Source organism: Spinacia oleracea, chromosome 2, assembly GCF_020520425.1.
Source record: "Spinacia oleracea cultivar Varoflay chromosome 2, BTI_SOV_V1, whole genome shotgun sequence".
NCBI classification, from domain to species: domain Eukaryota; kingdom Viridiplantae; phylum Streptophyta; class Magnoliopsida; order Caryophyllales; family Amaranthaceae; genus Spinacia; species Spinacia oleracea.
In genome coordinates, this window is record NC_079488.1 from 5,946,658 (window position 1) to 5,967,474 (window position 20,817).

General features: G+C 36.5%; 2 protein-coding genes across 4 annotated transcripts; both read right to left on the minus strand.

Annotated features, from left to right (window-relative positions):
- Nucleotides 1-58: 58 nt before the first annotated feature.
- LOC110803177 (rab escort protein 1) lies at nt 59-7,270 on the minus strand. The gene is made up of 9 exons (XM_022008659.2): nt 6,495-7,270; nt 5,093-5,215; nt 4,864-4,963; nt 4,025-4,063; nt 3,683-3,929; nt 3,531-3,606; nt 2,710-2,929; nt 903-983; nt 59-344 (listed from the first exon to the last, which is right to left on the minus strand). The coding sequence occupies exons 1-9, from the start codon at nt 7,202-7,204 to the stop codon at nt 258-260; spliced, it is 1,683 nt and encodes a 560-aa protein (XP_021864351.1). The 5' UTR covers nt 7,205-7,270; the 3' UTR covers nt 59-257.
- LOC110803178 (uncharacterized) lies at nt 5,093-20,028 on the minus strand. 3 transcript variants are annotated; one of them, XM_022008662.2, is made up of 8 exons: nt 19,830-20,028; nt 18,848-18,966; nt 16,144-16,226; nt 14,879-15,000; nt 13,588-13,755; nt 13,268-13,361; nt 9,765-9,966; nt 5,093-5,215 (listed from the first exon to the last, which is right to left on the minus strand). In XM_022008662.2, exons 1-7 carry the CDS (start codon nt 19,996-19,998, stop codon nt 9,765-9,767), a joined length of 957 nt encoding a protein of 318 aa, XP_021864354.1. In that variant the 5' UTR covers nt 19,999-20,028; the 3' UTR covers nt 5,093-5,215. The 3 variants fall into 3 exon arrangements, with proteins under 3 accessions (XP_021864354.1, XP_021864353.1, XP_056692399.1); XM_022008661.2 differs by lacking the exon at nt 5,093-5,215 and adding an exon at nt 9,294-9,654; XM_056836421.1 differs by lacking the exon at nt 5,093-5,215 and having other exon boundaries at nt 9,294-9,966.
- Nucleotides 20,029-20,817: the final 789 nt, after the last annotated feature.

Sequence of the window (20,817 nt, forward strand, 5' to 3'; positions counted from 1 at the left end):
ACCTTCCATGTCCACAACGAGAAGAAAGATATACCCATATATATATTCAACAAGTCTGTAAAACATAAAAAAGTTACTTTATATAATCAACCTGCAAAAGGTTACTGGATTTAAAATGACAAATTGACAATACACCAGGAAATGGCAAAACTATCTGGACTTGGTTCAAAACAAATTTACTGGTAAATCGAACAATAAGAGTTTCTAGTCAAGTTCAGTAAGTTTTACACCTATTATGTTTCATTATCCCATATCCTCTACTCGGGTGCAGAGTCTTCGACATTGTCAGGATCCTCAGGAGCGTCTGGGAAAAATTCTTCGCCAGAAAACATTTGTTCAAACATCTGCAAATCAGATCACCAATCACAGTAGTTAGCACCATTCGGCTTCTCTGGTTTCAATTCAATTCCTTCCAAATGGAAAGAGAAAACACATCTTGGCACAACATTGCAAAAGCACAGAGAACAGTAGCTAAGTACTCTCTTTGTTCCTAAATAAGTATCCATTTGAGGGAATTCACGATAATTAAGGAAAATGAAAAGTGTGTAAGAAAAACAATGATGAGTGTTTTTTGGGGGGAGAGGATAAAGTAGATAATTGTTTATTGATAAAGTACAATAAAAGTGGATGGAGGGATGGAAAAGTGGGAAAAGTGTAGAATGAGTAAGAAAAAGCAATCATGATTTATGGAAAAGTGGGAAAAGTGTATGTACAGAAATAGAAAGTGAACAGAAAGTGAACACTTATTAAGGAAAGCCCGATTTAGAATTATAGACACTTATTTAGGAACGGAGAGAGTAATGAACATACATGCTGCAATCAAATAAAAGCAATTACAATGTCCAGTTGCAAGAAACAGTGGCTGCTCAGATTTTGCACTGCTCAGATTTGAGTTTACATACCTTTTTCGTGGTATCAATGAGATTATTGTAGCTCAAATTTCCATCAGGACAGGGACTGCTGCTGATAGTGGATACTGATTCCTGAAATGAAACATGTAAACAAATTGTTTCATCATGATACTGATTCCTGAAATGAAACATGTTTCATAAAAACTACCCCTGTTAAATTCATGCATACTGTCGCATGTATATCGGTTCCAGAGATCATTCACAATCACAGGAACTCATAAAAGAAAGAGAAAAAATGAACAATATCAAGACATGAAGCATGCCAACTCCCTAACTGTCATAAAAGTGAAAGCAATATTATTCTACTTCTAAAAAGTTTCCCGAAATCTCTAGGTAATAACCATTCATCTCTCTTACTGCAGAAGCATGAGGCATGATATTTCAAGATAGTCTCATAGCAAACAATTGTTACCTACCTCACTTTCCCAAAACATAATCCTGCTAACCAATAAACTTCAGACATATCATAGAGGGAAAATAAAGAATCAACAAGGCAGCTTGAGTTTTGACCCAACTAATGAGATGTAACCCAAAGTAATGTAACAAGAAAGTTTACTCTTTTTTTCTTTAATACTTCGGTACATAAAAAGAGAAGATACTACTGCTAATTTCGATTTTATAACATGCTCCAAACAATTTTCACGAACCCGACTATTAAGCCCCCTTTTCATCCAGATACCATTAGTAAACCAATGTTAAGAAAGAGTCCACCACATATAGCTTACTAGTTACTAGTCCAACATAACTCTTGCAAATGACAAAATTATCCCTCCCATCACGAACTTCACCAGCATCTGTAGCTGGCAGGCGGCAATACCATGCCAAAGGTATTTGAGCCACCCTTCATTCACCTTATTTTCCAAATTCTCTCCTTTATCCTCCCCCTCCCTCTCTATCATGATGACCCTTTATTCACCTTTGCAAGCCCCTGTAATAACCATTCTCTCCTGTTCTCCACAAAAATGGGGAGGAGAAATAAGAAACACCCATCAATTGCTAGACTATTCCAGTTACCATTCGCTCGAATTTTCTATTGTTCTTTACATACACACTTTAGGAGACATCTCTTAAAAACCTTTGACTAGTAAGAGCATGGCTGCATATATTATGATGGAACTCCCCTGACAAAGTCTTCGAGGGATTAACGCTCGCGGTAGGTGCTGTAATCTTTATTCATGATGAAGCAGTTCAACCCATCTTTCTTCGCTTGACAGTGATCCACTTTATTCTTTTTCAGATAGGTGATACGAAGTATAAATACAAGCAGATTAAGTTTATGCCGTGTCTGGAAAATATTTGACCAAGCCACAAGTTTGGGTGATAATAGACCACGGGAAGAGTTATGAGATACTTAGTGAAGATAATGATGGTAAAGGAGAGAAAAAAGAAGGGATAATATGGGGAAAGAAAGAGGGTGAAAGGAATGGCGGGAGGGAACTGGTGAACAGTCTGAACAACCATCCAAACAAAATTTTGTTGACCCTTAAATAAAAGAAATTCGTGTTTGATGAGATGATAAAAAAGGATGACCGTGGTGAATCCCTTCAAGTTGATAAAATTGAGCAAAAGATTCCAAAATGATGTGAATTGTGCATCAATCCAGTAATGAATGAGCAAGAGAACCATAGGGAGCGGATAAGGCAATGATTTAGAAAGATACGGGCACTGTCACGGGGAATAGCCTAGTGTATAAAATGTATGTCATGATTATCATTACACAATAATGAAATATCAAAAACTTCTTCCACAACTGAATCGCTCAACCTCAACTGGGGTACAACAAGAAAAGGAGTCAAACCTCTGTAATTTCCTGGAGATATGAGGCAGTCCACACCAATGCTGGTTTTTCCTCTTCTGTAACTGCACCCTGATCTACTGAATTGTCTTCAGGAGTTTCAGAGGACTTTATTTCAGAGATTACAGAAGAAGGTTGCTTGAATAAAGCATCCACTGCAGCCTTTAACAACTTCTTCCCTTGGTTCGCATCATCACAGAAACTGGAGAGGTGCAAAACAAACCTGTTTCAAAAGTACACAACATGAGTCATTCTGTTCCTCTTGTACATTGCATCGTAGATAAGGAGGGAAAGGTTAGATCAAACAAACGCATAAATATGCTTTATACACAAATAATTATTTCCTACAACCAACATTCTCAAATATCTAGCCAAATTATTAGTTTATTTGCAGAGTCAGAGGTGCTATACAAGTTGCTGTCCAAAAAAGAAGTGAAAATGCAAACCATTGACTAGTTACTATTGAAATAAACATAATAACACACAAATATTTCTTATGCTTGTCCAACTTCTCAAATGTCTAGTAGGATTACCATTTTATTTAAAAGAATGAGAGGATGCTACACATGTGGCTATTCCAAGATTCAGAGAAAAAGGAGCAAACAATTGACTAGTTAATGTTGGTGCTTGGAAAGAACCTCCCGGTTCATCAGAAACTCTATTGGCTAAATGGAAGTAAAATCTATCACAGTGAAGGGGTAGTTGCCTAGTTGGTCCCTTTAAACATTATCATAGAAGACCATAGGCAATCTCAAAAGTAATACCCTGCAGTCAGGCATAACATAAATTCTAACAAATACATATTATTTGGCTTTCGAACTTACATGCCCACGGGGCACACTGCTGAGTTGCTGCCTAGTTGGAGAACTCGGACTGATGTCACCTGCTCAGGATATAAAGCTAGAGAAAAAGTCAGTGAGCTTATGATCCCCATGAAACTAACACATAGAATTGAAGAAGGGATATTCAATCGTACATCTTGGAGGGTACACTATCAAAAGGTTTAAAGCATCTGACTTCAATGATGTTCTAGTAATGCATATTCCCCTTGCTACCTTCATTTTGATATCTTTTGGGATGGAATTTTGAGAATTTACTTGTAAACTACCCGACTTGGACAAAGCCAAAGCTTGAGGAATTACAAACTGTGGGTCAATGAGTAATTGATGGCTGAAGAGATCCTGACCAGAAGCTAATCTTACACCTCTGTATAGCCCACTACCCTGCAGCAATATAAGTAAATTTGTCAAATGGTCTGGTTTTCCTACATGCCATGGAGCAATTAGTTGCACAACCAATAATGATTACATTTTCACACCTTATCTGCAAGCAAAGCAGCTACTGGCATTCGTAGTACCTGCGATATTACAAAAAAAGTTTAGTAACGACCTATAATTTTAATAATCACCTTCACATGAGAAACGCATCAATTTCACATGCTAAAACAGAAAGAGAATATTAATACGGACATCAATAATTTGGCTTCACAATGCTTCAACAAAATAGGACTTCAAATGAAGAGCCAGTTAACTGTCCTTTTTGATAATAGAACTTCCTTTATTTAGCAGGGGAAAAAAATACTGAGCCACCCATATAAAACCCCCTTTGTAATGTCATTAAATTTGATAAGTGATTGACGGTAATTATGTAAAACCACAAGAATAACAGTAGCAAACTCCATCACTCAAGCGATTCAATTTTACGTGATTCCTGAACGTCCCTCTATTTCAATGGAAAACCAGCTCCTAGTTGCCCCAATACAATAAATAGACTAAAGCTAGAAGTAATGGTCCCAATACCTCTGACAGGCTCCCACGTAAGGCAGGTGAAGGAGGGGGGGGGGGGGGGGTGTAATTTATTAGGCAAACAATCTTACTCACATAGTGGAAAAGAGGCTGTCTTGGCCTTAACCCATAGAATTAAGATGCTGCCTTATGCTTATCCTTATTCCTACAGTTTCAAAAGATCGAGGATGTTTTCATTATAATCTATAGGCAACTGACTTGAAAAGATGGGGAAGTCACCAGAGAATTTTAGCTGATAGTAAGGTGAAGTCCTATGCTAAAATGTATTCGAAGCAAACATATGTAGACGGAATGTATAAAACAATGATCAAATCAAGACGATACTTTCTAAATTATACTCTCAGGCACCTACATATATGCATCCTTTGACAGCAGCACGGCGGCAGAATGCTTGTGGCAACTCTCCTTGGCCATACATAGGATATAACATAGCACCTGGTGCATTTGGGAATCTTAAACAGGATGGGAAGATAGTTCACAGGTAGATAAACAAAACTTCAGCCTTTAGTCAAAACAGGATAAAGGGAGCAAAATACAATAGGAGATAAATAATAAATCATGTAAATACTACAAATGTTTACCTTCCAATTGACGAGTGATATAGAGCCAAACGATTAATCCCATCCTTTGTCTTGAGCAAATCTTTGCAGACTTCTAAATTTTCTTGGTCGTAATCTGCAAGTGCTATGGCATACAGGATAATCCTACAGAGATAAAAATCAAAAGCCAATAATTACATCATATAGGCAGAAATGCAAAGCAAATCCAACAGTCCAACACTATATCAACTTTGACCAAGAACACCATCTTAAATAACAGTAAAAGTAACCAATAAATTTACTAACAGAAATAAAATACTAAAATGATGCTAGTAAAGGCAATTTATATCAATTCTTATACATTTAGCTTACACAAAGAAACTCTAGATGACAGCATATCAACACTGCAGACGGGGTACCAACTACCAACGGTAAGGGGGCAGAGGAAGTGAGGAAGTCCTAACTACTGGATTGAACACCTTGAGCTTAAAAAAAGGCCTTGAACTACTCTGAGACACGTGAATCCAGATGACAAATGGGCCATAAACTCCTCTCAACTAGTTATCATCTTGGAGAGATTTAGTTGAAGTTCTTCCTGAGAATTTATAATCCTCTTTCTCTTAAATCTCCTAACTAGAGCCTCAAAATTTGTGCACTGCATTTCCCCTTGAACCAAATTCACTTTAGCATTATGTGATCACTTCTATTCTTAATTTTATCCTCTATACATACAATGGCACATCAAGGAAAATCAACTTCATTTCAACCAAGAAGCACAAATTTCTTATACAGTCTTCCACTTCTTTCAATCTTTCCTCGGAATTTCTAATCCACTTTCTGTTAAACCTTCCAACTTTGGTCACAAAGCTTCACCATCATAATGTGTTTAGACCATCTACACCTAGTCCCCTCCATTTTATCCGAAACCAAATTCACTTTTGCTTAATCTAATCATATTATTCTCTATACAATGCACACGAAGTGAATCACTTGCATTACAACCAGAAAGCATGAGTGATCCCCCTATTACGCTTTCTAGAGTAGCGAATCGCTCTCCTCTTCCTAGCTGACTATGGAACATCGAATTCTACTTAACAGGAATTCTAGGTAAGGAGTACTATCTATGTCTACTAGAAGAAAATAATTAAGCAAAAGATCATTAACTATTAAAAATCGCAACAATCACATTATTCTCTATACAATGCACACAAAGTGAATCACTTGCATTACAACCAGAAAGCATGAGTGATCCCCTATTACGCTTTCTAGAGTAGCGAATCGCTCTCATCTTCCTAGCTGACTACAGAACATCGAATTCTACTTCACATGAGTTCTAGTTACGGAGTACTATCTATGTCTACTAGAAGAAAATAATTAAGCAAAAGATCATTAACTATTAAAAATCACAACAATTAAGGAACAAAGAGTTAAATGTATTAAGTACCATTTAATTTTCTGATTCAGAGGATTCTTATTCAACCGAAACTTGTTCAAGAACTCAACAAAGGGACTCTCCAAATCCTCCTCAGAAATAACATCTTCTCCTTCTCCTCCCAAATGCTTCTGAACAAGCTTGAAGAACCCCATCAATGTAAGCTTCTCGATCAAGCTCAAGCTTTTATCATTAAAAATGGCAGCCCTTGAACCTGGAACGCTAGAAAATTTCCCACTCTCGCCATCATAAATCAAGCTAACATCAACACTCTTGAACTCCAAGTAGTGATTCACACCAGATTTCAACAACAAATCAATCGCTGAATCAGCGCAGAACAAAACCCTAGGCCCCGAAACATCGAAGCAAAATCGCCTACTACAATCCTCCAATTCCGTCGGTAAAGCAGAGATCTCGACATCGGAGTACAGAGGGCGGGAAGAGAGAGGAACGACGTCGTATTCGTCGGAGATTGGGGAGGAATGAGAAGGTTGAGAAGGAGCAGAGAGAAGGAAGGAGGAAAGCTCGGGAAGGGAGAGAGAGGAGAAATGAGAGCCGTAAAAGGGGTTTGGATCAAGGTGGAGCACGGTTTTCCCGGCGGTGGAAGCGGCGGCGGCGATGACGGATTGTGAAAGTCCGGTGCCGATTACTATTAGGTCGAAGTTAGTTGGTTCTACCGGCGGAAATTCTGGCGGTGGCGACGGTGGAGAGGGATCCGACATTGGTGGCGCAGTGTTGGTGAGAAGAATACGGTTATGTTGAAAAATAGAAAGGTCGTAGCTCGTTCATCTAGTCAAAGAAGCTTTTATACTTTTTTTTTTTTTTAACAAGGTTCACTCGTTTGACCGTAATTAACTAATTATTCGCAATTGTATAAATTTATTGTACACCTAGTGCGCGCAAGACCTTTTGAAATTTAAACACAAATTCTTATTTACAAGGGCTGTACAATAAATACTGTACATCAGAGTAAAAGTTAACCCAAAATGTTTAAAAGTTAAGGTTATATATGTTAAAGTTATCCATTTTTTTAGTGATAAATTTTTTCATTTTAATAAAACTTATTGTATAAAATTAATCATTTAACTCTTTAAAATGTTTATCTATCAACGTAAACAGGTAAAAGTTATCTTGGTGTACAATAAATTTATTGTACACCTAGTGCGCACAAGACCTTTTGAAACTTAAAAGAAATTATATACATTAAGACTAATTCAATAATATATTCCACAATAATATTTGATTTGGTTGAATATATACAGTATAATGTATGAATATTGCAAAAGTCAAAGATATTACAAAAGCCAATAGTATAAGTGTACACAATGATAAGAGAAAATTTGGTCAAAGATAATGTATTGATATTGCAAAAGTCAAACTGTTGCAAAAGCGGAAAGAGTAATTTTTTATGCAACATGTTCATTTAGCCATTTAGGCCGTTCACTTTCGGATTTGGGTTGACAAAGTGGTTGTTTATGCCCATATAACTTTTGGGTTTAAGTTGAGAGATTTTAAAACGCCTATTATATTTCCAGTAATTAGTGTGATTAAATATAGTCACATCTCATTCAAATGTACTACGTATAAAATATGCTTAAAAATGAACAAAATATCATACGCATGCATGTTGCTCATTTTACGGATGTGGAATTAATACTAAACAAACCTCGCTAACTTACTTCCTTCTCATACCCTTCTAAATTCTTGTATCTACAGTAACTGAAACCAAAGAAAAACTAGAGGGAGTACAATAAATCTGAAATAGAAAAGTTAAGGCAACGTTCGGAATTATCGTGCTTTAGTAGGTTTTCCGTTTTATTTTGGAAAAGTTAAAACGAAACCTGTTCGCCAATTACCGTTGCTAGAAACAAGTTTTGTTTTAGTTCAGTTATACGGAGTAATTCACAAAACCAAAACCAAGAAGCGGAAACAACAAAATGACGTTTTAAATATTTTTTTTTTGGGAAACGAAAAAAGATATGCTAGCCGCCACAATTCTAATTTCCATTCCTCTTCTCCAAACTCTCATATTGCATTTTCATTCTTATCAGTTATCACCATCTAGATTCAAAGGAAGTTTTTCTTTGCCCCTTTTAATTTGTTAAAGGATTACCCCTTTTCTAATTTTTTTTGCGATCAATTTTATGGAAGTAATTATATGACTTGTTAAATTCATATTAAAATTAGGATAATTTGATATTAAAATCTGAAGACTTCCATTAAATGATCCTCTAATGGTGTTAGTAGAGCACAATTCATCACTTATAAACTTCAATTCTAGAGCTCCAGAATTGACAAACTTCCGTGCGATTGAGGTCTTTTATGTTAGATCTATACGATTTTTGAATTTTTTTATTTAAAAAAAAAAAAAATCAAATTCGAAATGTATATTTCTCCGTGATCTAATCCTTTAAGCGCCCAACCCAATGATATTGATGGCTACGAGTGGTTTATACTTTGAGAAAAAGGGCCTAGCCCAACCTTGGATGGATTATGAGTGATGGGCCCTTACAAATCACATTAATAAGGATGGGCTACGAGTGGTTTATACTTTGAGAAAAAGGGCTAGGGTGAGGTGGGTCTTAGCCCAATTCAACCTAGCCCTTTATCTCAAAGTATAAACCACTCGTAGCCCATCCTCACCCCATTTAAAAACTTAGTGTAACCCAACTCATTTAAGCTTGGCCCGGCCTAGCCCTAACCCGACTGTACACATGAATGAAAGCATGTTCTCTCCAGCAAGCAAGAAGACATATTCTTCCTCCATGATCGTGTCAACTTCGATGTTAGGATAAAGAGTAGGCTAAAGACTTATTGAGTTTCAAAAATACTTTAAAAATTACCAAGGACGACTTATTAATATTACAATTTCCTCAAAAGCTCTCATGCTAAAGTCTGGAAACTTGAGAGCTATCCTAGATTTTGGCAACAAAAGCATTACCAAAATGGACGGTCGAGAATTTAGTCTTTCTGGTGAATACACACAACAATGAGCGGCCAGGAAAATTTCCTTTCCGGTGAATATACACAATCAGTGGCGGGACCAAGAATTTAAATGTACACAACAATGAGAAAGTAATATGAATTGGAAAGATCTAGATCATTGCTCGGAACAAAAAGATCTTGAGCAAATTGCTTAAATTGAAAATCCCTTAGATCTGTAAGAATAAACCTTCAAAAGAAGTGTAACCCTAAGTAAGGCAAAACATTGCATAGCTCAAACCTTCGTTAAAGAAACCAAAAAAAGTGGCCATTACGAAATAGCAATAAGCATTAGCATACCTAGTCAGAGCTTTCTTTGTTTTGCTGCATGCACGACTTGATGAAGTCGATGACGACTGGGACTACCTCATCTTGGTGTTCAGTGAAACAATGATTTGCTCCTTCAATGATGTGCAATTTGTGATTCGGTATTATCTTAGAGAATTCATATGCATCTTCAACGGGGATTATTTCATCGGTAGATCCATGAACAGTCAACACCCTAGAAAAAGTGTAACCAGAGAGAAAAATCACTAGGGATTTTAAAAATAATGGCTCCCTTTTGCAATAAACTAGAATTTACTACTGAATAAAGGCCATTCATAGACACAATCACTTACGCAGTAGCCAATAATAAGAACTGAGAAGAAAATCTAGGTGTGTAAGGCTTTGTTCTCTTCACCTTATTCTTATTGTTTATTGGATCAGACCAAAAATCAGATCAAATCAGACCATACCAGAAGAAGCAAAAAGCACTTACAGACCAGAAATTAGAAAAATCAGATCAGATCAGGTGAAGAGAACAAGGCCTAAGAGAGTTGTGAGTACTAATGCCAAACTGTAGGTGACTGAGTTTTGGATAGCGGAGGTGGATAAAAAATGCTTCTATCAAGATTTACAAATGATGCCACGAGAGTGCTGCCAAATACAAAATCAACCTACAGGTCTCAAAAGTGTCCCATACACTCATTTACAGATGACAGGCAGATGTTTCGAATTTTATAAATAGACGCATCCCTCAGTAGTTCATTGTCAGATCTATACATGACGTGCAATTATACAATCGTGCCCCAAGGTATAATCGATCAACATTGCTAAGAAATGTTGTATATACTCCAGAGGTGATGCACTGATAGTATGTAACACATGCAAACTATAGTGTACTTTTAAGTGTTTATTGTATGTATAATGTTTCGCCTGCAGAAATATATTCAAGACTAGCTAAACCTAATGAGCTGTCTAAAACTGAGAACTTATTAGAGAAGCAAACATAGCTTATTTCCACACTAATATCTAGTTCCCTATAAAATAAGAAATTATATTCAATCTATGCCCGTCCACCCACTAAAAGGAGAGACAAGTCCGACACGAGAGATAAAACAAGGAGAGTTTGTTGCAGGTGCTAAGGTGCTAAGCTCAACTGCTGGGATATGCCTAATATGGATGAAGAATTTGAGGGAGAATATAGAAGATAGAATCAGAAATTGAGAAAGGAGAGAAACCAGAAAAGAGACGAGAAACATAATTATAATTGATTTTCAAGATGATTATTACAACTCAAAAGTTACGAAAGTCAGATTCTTAATCCTAGCTCACAGACAACTAACTGTTTCCTTAAAAACTAGGAAACCGTTAAACAACCGATTTAACTACTTTAGGCTAACTGATTTCAGAAGACTAATATCTTAGGTTTGCTCAACAGAGCTGAAACTATGATGTTCACCTCATAATTGATCCAAAGCTAAGCAAATTACTCTAACTGTGTTAGGCTTGCAAATTAGAATAAGTTTCTATACAGCTCTTCAGTCTCCACTTCAACGAGTAGAAGCTAGCCAATCAGAAATCCCTTTCCACAATAAATTGTAATATGTTACAGTTCCTTTAAACAATCAATCTCTAAACGGTATAGAAATGAATTAACGTAATACCTTAGAATATAATACCAAACATTTTTTCGAAACCTATAACAACATCCCACCTAGCTGAGTGAAGACTCTGAGGATGGTCAACTGTAAGCAGCCTTACCCATACGATTGCAAAGAACCTCTCAGCCATATCTCACGTTTGCAAAAAAGACAGTTTCTTTTTAATCCTTGACCCGAAATGGCAACTCACTTGCATACAACTTAGTATCATAAAGGAGGACACTTAGTGAGATATTTGGCTTAGTGCCTAGGTCCATCCACATTTATTGTAACCCAAAGTTGAAACTAGACGTCTAGACCTGGTTATCGGGCGGGTCGGGTCGGGTCGGTGCGGGTCAAAAGAGGGTCGGGTATTGAAAGGGTCATTTTTAGCGGGTCAAAAGCGGGTCGTTAGTGGGCGGGTCAATAAACGAGCAATGAAAAATGAAAAACAAAAGAGCCATGTGCAAGTACAAGTGAATATGAAGCTATACACATAATTTTTTGTATCATTACTATTTTAATTTTCAAAATAATTGCGGTATAAGTTTGACCCTATAATGACCCTGTCTAATAAAAGCCCGGCCCAATAAAAACCCTATTAACTTGACCCTAACCCTATATCCATTGGACTACCCTGTGCAATAACCAAGTCTAGTTGAAACAAGAGATTCTTCCACATGGGTTGAGAATGGGCAGATTGTATCACATTACAACTACACAAAATCACCATATTCAAAAGTGATACTAACCTACCAATCCTTCTACAAAAAAGGATGAGAACAAATGCAATGTAGATAAACAATTTAATACTCCCCACTCCATTAGAAAAGCCAGTTTGTGAATAATTTTTTAAGCTCCTTAAATTGATTCCTTAGCTTCCAGATTTTCCAGTAGCAAACCTCATTCCGGAGGTAAGGGTTCGTCTTCAGGTCACACGTGTTCTTACACTTAACTTAAGTGGTGAGTCACATTGGAGGAGGTTGTTTGTGCTGCATGAGGAGTCCTGGGTTCTCCCTTTAAAGGCTATGGATTGGCTGTAAATTTCTTTTAGGTGTTGGTAGTGGTAAGTAGAAGAAGGTTCCATAGAGAAATACTTTCCTAGAATTATGTGGTGTGACTGTGTGGAGTGATACTCTCGGGTCGTTTCTCGAGTCACTTATTAGCTTAATTATGGGTTAAGGAGTAATGAACATTTAAGAGTTACTAGGTTTGGGGAGGTTCAAAGGAATTGTGTTACTCTGTAATTCTACTTTTTCTGTTCAAGGGATAGCTTGTCCTCTCAGTGATTGTACTCCCTTTCAGCTGTCAATACAACCCTTCAAATGTTTCCAGTAAAATATATGCAAGCAACCTAAATATTGGGGTGTCGGAAACTTTCTCACAGAAGGTCTCTCAAATGGTATACTACAATTTGCAGAAAGTTTCCCCCCGTCCCTACAAGCTTGCCCCCTTTTACTTTTTGGACCGTTCCTAAAATATTGCGCCATTTTCTCTTTTGTTAGGTCCTCAACTCCCCACCACTTCTCTCTACTTTATTTACTACCCTACGCGCCAAAAGCGTAAAATACAAATCTACCTACCCACTCAATACAACTCTTAAAAAGTGAGAATGTGATAGGCAATGCCGGCAATCTTTAAGATACGAAGGGAGTACTCAAAATCAGTTGGACAATCACAATTTTTTTTCCTTTTTTTTGTGGGGGGGGGGGGGGTGTTTCTAGTGTTTTACTCTCTAATAAGAAAAAATCATCAACAATTCACATGAAGATAAAGCTTGTCATAACAATATTATAGTGTGGCAAAAGTAAAGCATGTGTAGTACTCTTTTTGTAAACAAAATTAATAATTATAATGGCATTTGTTACTGTGTTGAGAAAGCAATATTTTATCTCGAACCTGCAATTTTTGTCAATCCTAGGGGCTAACTCATGCATATCCGTATTCAAGCGCTCAGTCAAACTTTCCTCGGTCACACGATACAATACCTTTCCTGAATGATAGCAAAGCATTGTCAAGCCAATTTCATCTAGAACTTCAAGTACACAATTGAAACAAGTATCAAGGAAGGAACCACTAATACATGCAGAAATGACTATCTAAGTATCCAAAGAAAACCCAAATCTCAGCACATCTTTTCATATTAAATGGTATGTGGAGAAATACACATAACGGGGGTCTGGGACAATGATTTAATGATTTAGTTAATGGATTGATACCTGTTTTTTGACACTCCACATCCATGTATCCGTTCTTCTTGATTCTTTCCATGAAGTCTTCACCCAAACGTTCTGCTATGCCTTTCTTTAAGTCATAACGCCCAGACAGATTGACAACCGTGCGAATATCATGATACTTCGAAGCATATAGTAAGACAACATCACCTCCTGTAAGAACATTGCTTTCAGAAAAATATTTTGGGTAAATATTTCAGTTTCCGCCTTGAACCAAACAATATATTGAATTTCCCTTTCTTAATTCCTTTCCCTTTCTCTAAGGCAAACCAAACAGCCCCTTGGTGTTAAAATCCTAGGAATGCACAACTATAATTAGGTAACAAAAGATATACAAAGCTATGAGGAAAATATTTAGATACACATAGCTATAGACAGCTTTGGAGAATCAACAAGGTATTAAATAAGATTGACAATGATTTGGTCAATCTTTATCAGATATCACTTGTGGTGTTCATTTTCTGACGCAATTTATGCACAAACCCACATTGCTCATATGAAGTGGCAAAAAAGGTATTGAAATATCTTTTGTCATCTCTGGACAAGGCATCCTCCTACCTTCCAATTTTGTGTTGTTCTCAAAATATATCGTGACTTAATAAGGATTCCTACATGCTATATGCAGAAAATCGACAACATGTTTGTCATCTCCAATCTCATCGAAGTCAAAGAAATAGTAAATGGTGGCAAGGTCCACTACTGAGGTCTGGGATAGAGTATAGAGCTATGGCCTATGGCATTGGAAACATATGAGATTGCTTAGATTGCTCAACTCGACTGGAGCATTTGTAGTCTAGAATCCTAAAATGTGTCAACAAAACTGCATTACCCATTGCAGCAAATGATGTCTAACATGAGAAAATGAAGCACATTGAAATTGATTGTCATTTTGTGAGGATCAAGGTTGTTGATATTTACTCACTAAAGTTGCTGCTTATAGTCAAGCATGTACACTTAATGTCCAAGCTAGGAGTGAAAACTATCACTCAAGGGGAGTCTTTGCAGAAAGACAAATCCCACAGCATGGTTACTACTTGAAAGCTGAAGGAGTGGGAGAAACACTAGACAATAATAAACAAGAGGATATATTGCGAATCCATACAATACATGATTATTAACTGATTGTAACCCTTGTTGTAGCTAAAGGATTTTCATGATTGCATGCAATAGATAACTGGACATGACAAAACAATATTACATAAATTCATCAAAGAATCTAAATTTGTTCTTCACTGAATCGTAGGAGAAAGTTCTGTTATTAAATGTAGGAACTAACCTTTACTATGGCCTACAATTGCACTCACAATTCGGTTTTCCCCATTAAAATGTTTGACCACAGCACATAAATCTTCCACCTCTTTCATGTAGTTTCCGTAGGCAAATGTACCATCACTTTCTCTGCATAACACAAGCAAAAAAGATTAAAAATTTCACTAAAGAAAAATACGGAGTATAATGTAATTGGAGTATCTAAAAGACAGAAAGGAAACTTCCACCTGTCTATTACTTCGTATATGGCACAAAAAGAAGAGGATAATTATAAGAGACCAGAGACTTAGAACTTAAAAGTACACAAAAGGACCTTTCATCCAATTAGAAACTCAGAAATTAACCGCTTTAAAATGTTCAAGACAGAAGCACCATAACGGAAAAAGTAGACGTAAATTGTTTATGACAGCAACAGTAACAATGGTAAAAAGAGCCGAAAAAATGTCATCACAAGATTAAGCAAAATAACTTCAATTGACAACGGACAACCACAAAAAAACTTTACTGGAAATGGAAAATGCTTAAGGCGTGTTAAAAGCAAGGGCAGTGCAAAAATATTATCCAGAATACAGGGCTGACTTCAAAGCCACCAAAGGTATACAACTTTTGCAAATTTTCCACTACAAGAACACTGACTTAAAGTTGAAATCTGAAGCATTACAGAAGCTCTTCCCTACTATCAACCCTAATACCAACTCTTCCACCAACCTCTCCTCGATATCACCAGCTCTTAGCTAAGATTAGAATTCCATAACTCACCTAGAAGCACAAAATATATGCCCACGACGAGACTTTACCCACCTATCCAGTACAGAAGCAAGTTTCAGCAAAAAAGGCATGACAGAAACCTCACAACTCTAAACCGGCAGCTAACAAAAGTTTTTCAGCATTCTCTGCTACCTAGATCCCCAAATGCTAAATTCTCGAATTGTATTTTACTTTTTTGTAAAAACTCTTTCCCAGCTTCCTCCAATCAGAAGCCATAGTTCACTTCTTCATTAACGAGATTTAATTTGAAGCGAAAAAGAATCTGATGGGAGCAGAAGATGGACTGTAACCTTTCCAACTAGCTGTAACTAGTTGCGGATCTATATTATTGATTATTTGAGTATCATACGCCTTAACATGTAATTGAAATCAGCAAAAGTAAAGCTCCTTATCCCAATATCACATGCAGATACAATGAATTAGAAACTTCAACACATCTATGAACCAAGAAACTTCTTTCTATGAACATGCATGCACTTTACGAGATTACCAATCACCACATACCCATTTCCAGAGAAGTCAAAACGATAGGCACTTATCCCTTCCTTCTCCAATGCACCACAAATGTTTACCATCATTTTGTTCTCCTGAAAACAAGTACAATAAAAGCCAATTCAAACCTATATATGACTCAAATGAATCAATGAAAATTTCTACCTAAATCAGCTATTCCGTAAAAAAATTGTTGTTCAAAGACTTCCCGTTAGATAAAGTAACTAAAGCTGCATTCTTCTCACCTAAATTCCCCTTATCTATTAGGCATATTATATTAGGCATATTATATTAGGCATATTATTAGGCATATTATTCATAAATATCTTGTTCCATTTATTTAGGAATATATAGCTGTATCGTTTCCGATTATATGGTTCGAACAACAAGTGTCAATGAGTGGCCTTATATGTACCATCATGTATAGGAGTAGCATCATTAGGTTGAGAGGGTTTTAGCATACCCAACAAATGTTGTCATTGTGCATTCAACTGTTGCACCCCATTGCAATCGGGTGCGCCAATTCGTTGGCCTGATGATGTGCTGCCAAAGGGTTGACCAACAACATTGGCCACATTCCCACGGCCACGGCCGTTGCCCCTGCCACCGCGGGTGTACTTGCCGACACCCCTAGCTGCTGCCCTATTTTCAGAATACTACCGGTCAGGAAATCCCAGAAGCTGGAAGTCGTGCCCAACTTTGTTACAATGAGAGCACGTGCCGGTGAAGCGAGACTTGTCACCCTCCTTGGTAGGCGTTGCTCCACGCCCACGAGCACCGCCTTGCACCGCGAAACCCACAGACTCAACTTTCTTGTCACCTTGACGAACAATGGAATGATGGCGTTCCTCAATCAATGCCTTGGAAAACGCCGTGTTCAATGCCGGAAGAGGTTCTTGCATCAGAATCTGAAAACGTACCATACCATGTATGGATGAGTAAGACCAAATAAAAGTTGGTGAACCTTCTGATCTTCCCTTTCCTTCACCAATGCATCATTCGCACCACATTTGCAGCTACAGGTACACGTAGGGGTTGAATAGCAAGCTAATTCATCCCAAATCATTTGTATTTTTCCATAATAGTCGACCATCGAGTCGTCACTTTGTTCAAGATGAGTCAATTGACTCGTTAATTCATGGATTTGAGGTCTGTTTCCAATCGAGAAACGCTGCCTAATATCTTCCCCCATATCCCCAACATCTTCAGTAATAGGGACAATAGAACGGATGGATGCATCGAGGGTGTTATATACCCATGCCCCGGGCATAGAATTCACCTGCACCCATGGAGAATACATCGTCGATTTTGTCGACTTGGGTGGCTCAATCGAGCCATCAATAAACCCAAGTTTGTTGTTCGCTTTGAGAGCATTGCGGACAGACCGAGCTCATCCATTGTAATTATTCCCATAGAGCACCACCGGGGAGATAATTCGATCTATGTTCGAGGAAGGGTGTAAATAATATGAAAAGACGAAGAATCCACACCCTTGTTAGTTTCAGTGTCACCCATTGCGATGGAGAATTGAATATCATAAAGGAGAAAAGAAAATTGTTAAATCAACCTGGTCTGATACCATGCTAGATTTAAGAATGGAGAAATGAGAGAAATTCTCTTATGTGTTTTCTTATGTTATGCCTTGCGGCTGCTGCCAATATATACACAAAACTAGAGTAATGCTAGCTAAGATTAGTTAGGAAACTAAACTACAAAACCAAAAACTATACAGCTATATATTCCTAAATAAATGGAACAAGATATTTATGAATAGTATGCCTAGTAATATGACTAATATAATATGCCTAATAATATGCCTAATTGTCCTATTACACGGCGATCTTTAACCGGTTATCTTGGAAGAAAAAGAAACAACCCACAGTTTCACGCTCTTCCGCCGAGGCAAAGTATCGTCCCATGGCTATGACTTCTTGCGAGTTAAAATGGTTGAAGTCTATTTTATTTTTTCTTGGTGTACGACATGATCGACCTATGCGCCTGTATTGTGATAGTCATAGTCAAGCGGTTTTACATATTGCAGCAAATCCAGCATTCCATGAACGTACGAAGCACATTGAGGTGGATTGTCATATTGTTCGAGATGAGCTTAAGGCTAGTAATATTGCTACGTCATACATACGAATGAGTGATCAATTGGCGGATGTCTTTACAAAGGCTCTTGGAAAATCAAAGTTTTGGTACTTCTTCGCAAGTTAGGCATTCGAGATATTCATGTTCCAAGTTGAGGGGGAGTATTAGGCATATAATTAGGCATATTATTCATAATATCTTGTTCAATTTATTTAGGAATATATAGTTGGATAGTTTCCGGTTTTGTAGCTTAGTTTCCTAACTAATCTTAGCTAGCATTACCCTAGTTTTGTGTATATATTGGCAGCAGCCGCAAGGCATAACATAAGAAAACATAGAAGAGAATTCCTCTTTTTTCTCTATTCTTAAATCTAGTGTTATCCGAGCTTATCTAAACTCAGCTAAACTTATTGAGATGTTAGTTCTAAACTTAATTTATCTCAACTAATTGGTCTACAACTTAACTAATCTACTTATGTTTCCCCATATAAGTGAAAATAAGGTAGAGAGAATAGAGCCTAAATCTGCCCATCGGTTGCTACATTATGCTACGTATTTGTGTAGTTGTGTTGTCTTGCATTTCAAAACATCATAGAAAGTAAGTTACACATCATGTTTTACAAACCTTACGGCTTGTGAACCCATGGCAGACTATCACAACATCTTTGGATCCTGTATCATGTAACAGCCCAACCAGCTTTTCGCTTTGATAGTTGAGTACAACTATCTTTTGTGGCTCATTCACTACAAGAACATAATTTTCTCCGAGTTATAATCAGTCAATGTAAACTGTAAAGAACACTTACATAGTTACATATCTCATTTTCTCAGCTACAACAACAGCTAGGTAGTAAATAAAATAACTATGTTACTTGGAATCTTCATTTTACCTTAAGTACCCACGTCGGATTCTCGACACCCGGACATGGGTACGGACACTTCATTTTGGACCAAAATCATGAATGTTTTTCACAAAATAAGGACACTTGGATACGTACCCATATCCGAGTAACATAGGTAAATACTACATTTATACCAAAAAAAATCCATATCAAACCCACAATGTTGATCTCAGAAATGTCATTACATTCTTGTTATTTGAAGAAATGAAATTCAAACATTGAAAATAAAATTGAAATGACAGCAATCATAATTAACAAAAATAAAAATGAAAACCCAACATTAATTTCTATTTTCTTCAGTAAATCGAACCCAAATTTTAGATAAGTTTATGCAGACATTCATGCAAATATAAATATTTTTTTTGTGGGCATCAAATTATTTCAAATTTAATTAATTTCCCGTAAAAAGTTTGTCAGAAATGCAACTCTAAACAAATAACATTAGAATAAAAACGAAAACCCAACATCAATTTCTATTTTTTTCAGCAAATCAAACCCAAAATTTAGACACCTGAGATAACTTTATGCAGAAATTCATGCAAATACAATTTTTTTTTTTTTGTGGGCATCAAATTATCTCAAGTTTAATTAACTTCCCGTATAAAAAATTGTTAGAAATGCAACCCTAAACAAACAAGATATTATTAGTTTAAGATTAATCCTAAGAAATGGAGCAAAACTGCAAGAAATAGTGAAGGAAACAACCTGGGTTTAGCGACATTGCTAGAGTTGTTCTGAATTGACGACGACTCAGTGAAGCAGAAAATCGAATTTGATGATGAACTCTGCGTTTTTTTCGAAGATTCGATGTTTCCGCAAATTTGGGATGATTGGTGAGTGGGACTGTGTCTAAGTTGGGGAATAATCTCGCCATCTTTTAATTTTTCTTTATTTTGAAGGGTTTGACTTTAAATACGTTTACCGATTAAAAAAGTCAAGATTTATGTTTGAGAATTGAGATTAATCTGGCCGGACCGGATCAATTCCGATCGGATCGAATACCGAAATTTTGATAATTTAAAATCCGAAGACTGGTCCGGTTATACTTGGACCAGACTCGTACCGAATCCGAAAATCAGTCCAAAACCATGACCATGCCACTTTGGACCGGTTGTACACCTATTTAAAAAATTAATTGTTTAAGAAATTAATTATGTAAGGCCATGTTTTGGAAGCTAAAATAAAATATCTCATGATAAAGTAAATATTTAAAGGCAAATTTTCCAAATACAACCTAATAAAGTTCTCTATTTGCCAATTACAGCTTCAACTTTCTAATTTTTCCAACTACAACCTTAAACTTGTACATCTATTTTAAATTACAACCGGAAATCATTTTCTGGAAAAAAAATCACCGGAAAATGATGCCATAACGTTATTAAAAAAATTATGAAATACATAATATCTGTAAAAAAATATGTAACTATAATTCTTATTTATCGATTTAGTTTTTTTATAGAAAATATGTAACTATATTTTTTAATAACGTTATGACATCATCTTCCGGTGATTTTTTTCGGAAAATAATTTCAAGTTGTAATTTAAAATGGATGTATAAGTTTAAGGTTGTAATTGACAAAAATAGAAATTTGAGGTCTGGCAAATAAAGAACTTTATTAAGTTGTATTTGGCAAATTTTCCATATTTAAAACATCATAAATGAGAAAACCAACTTTTTAAATAGCTTATACGA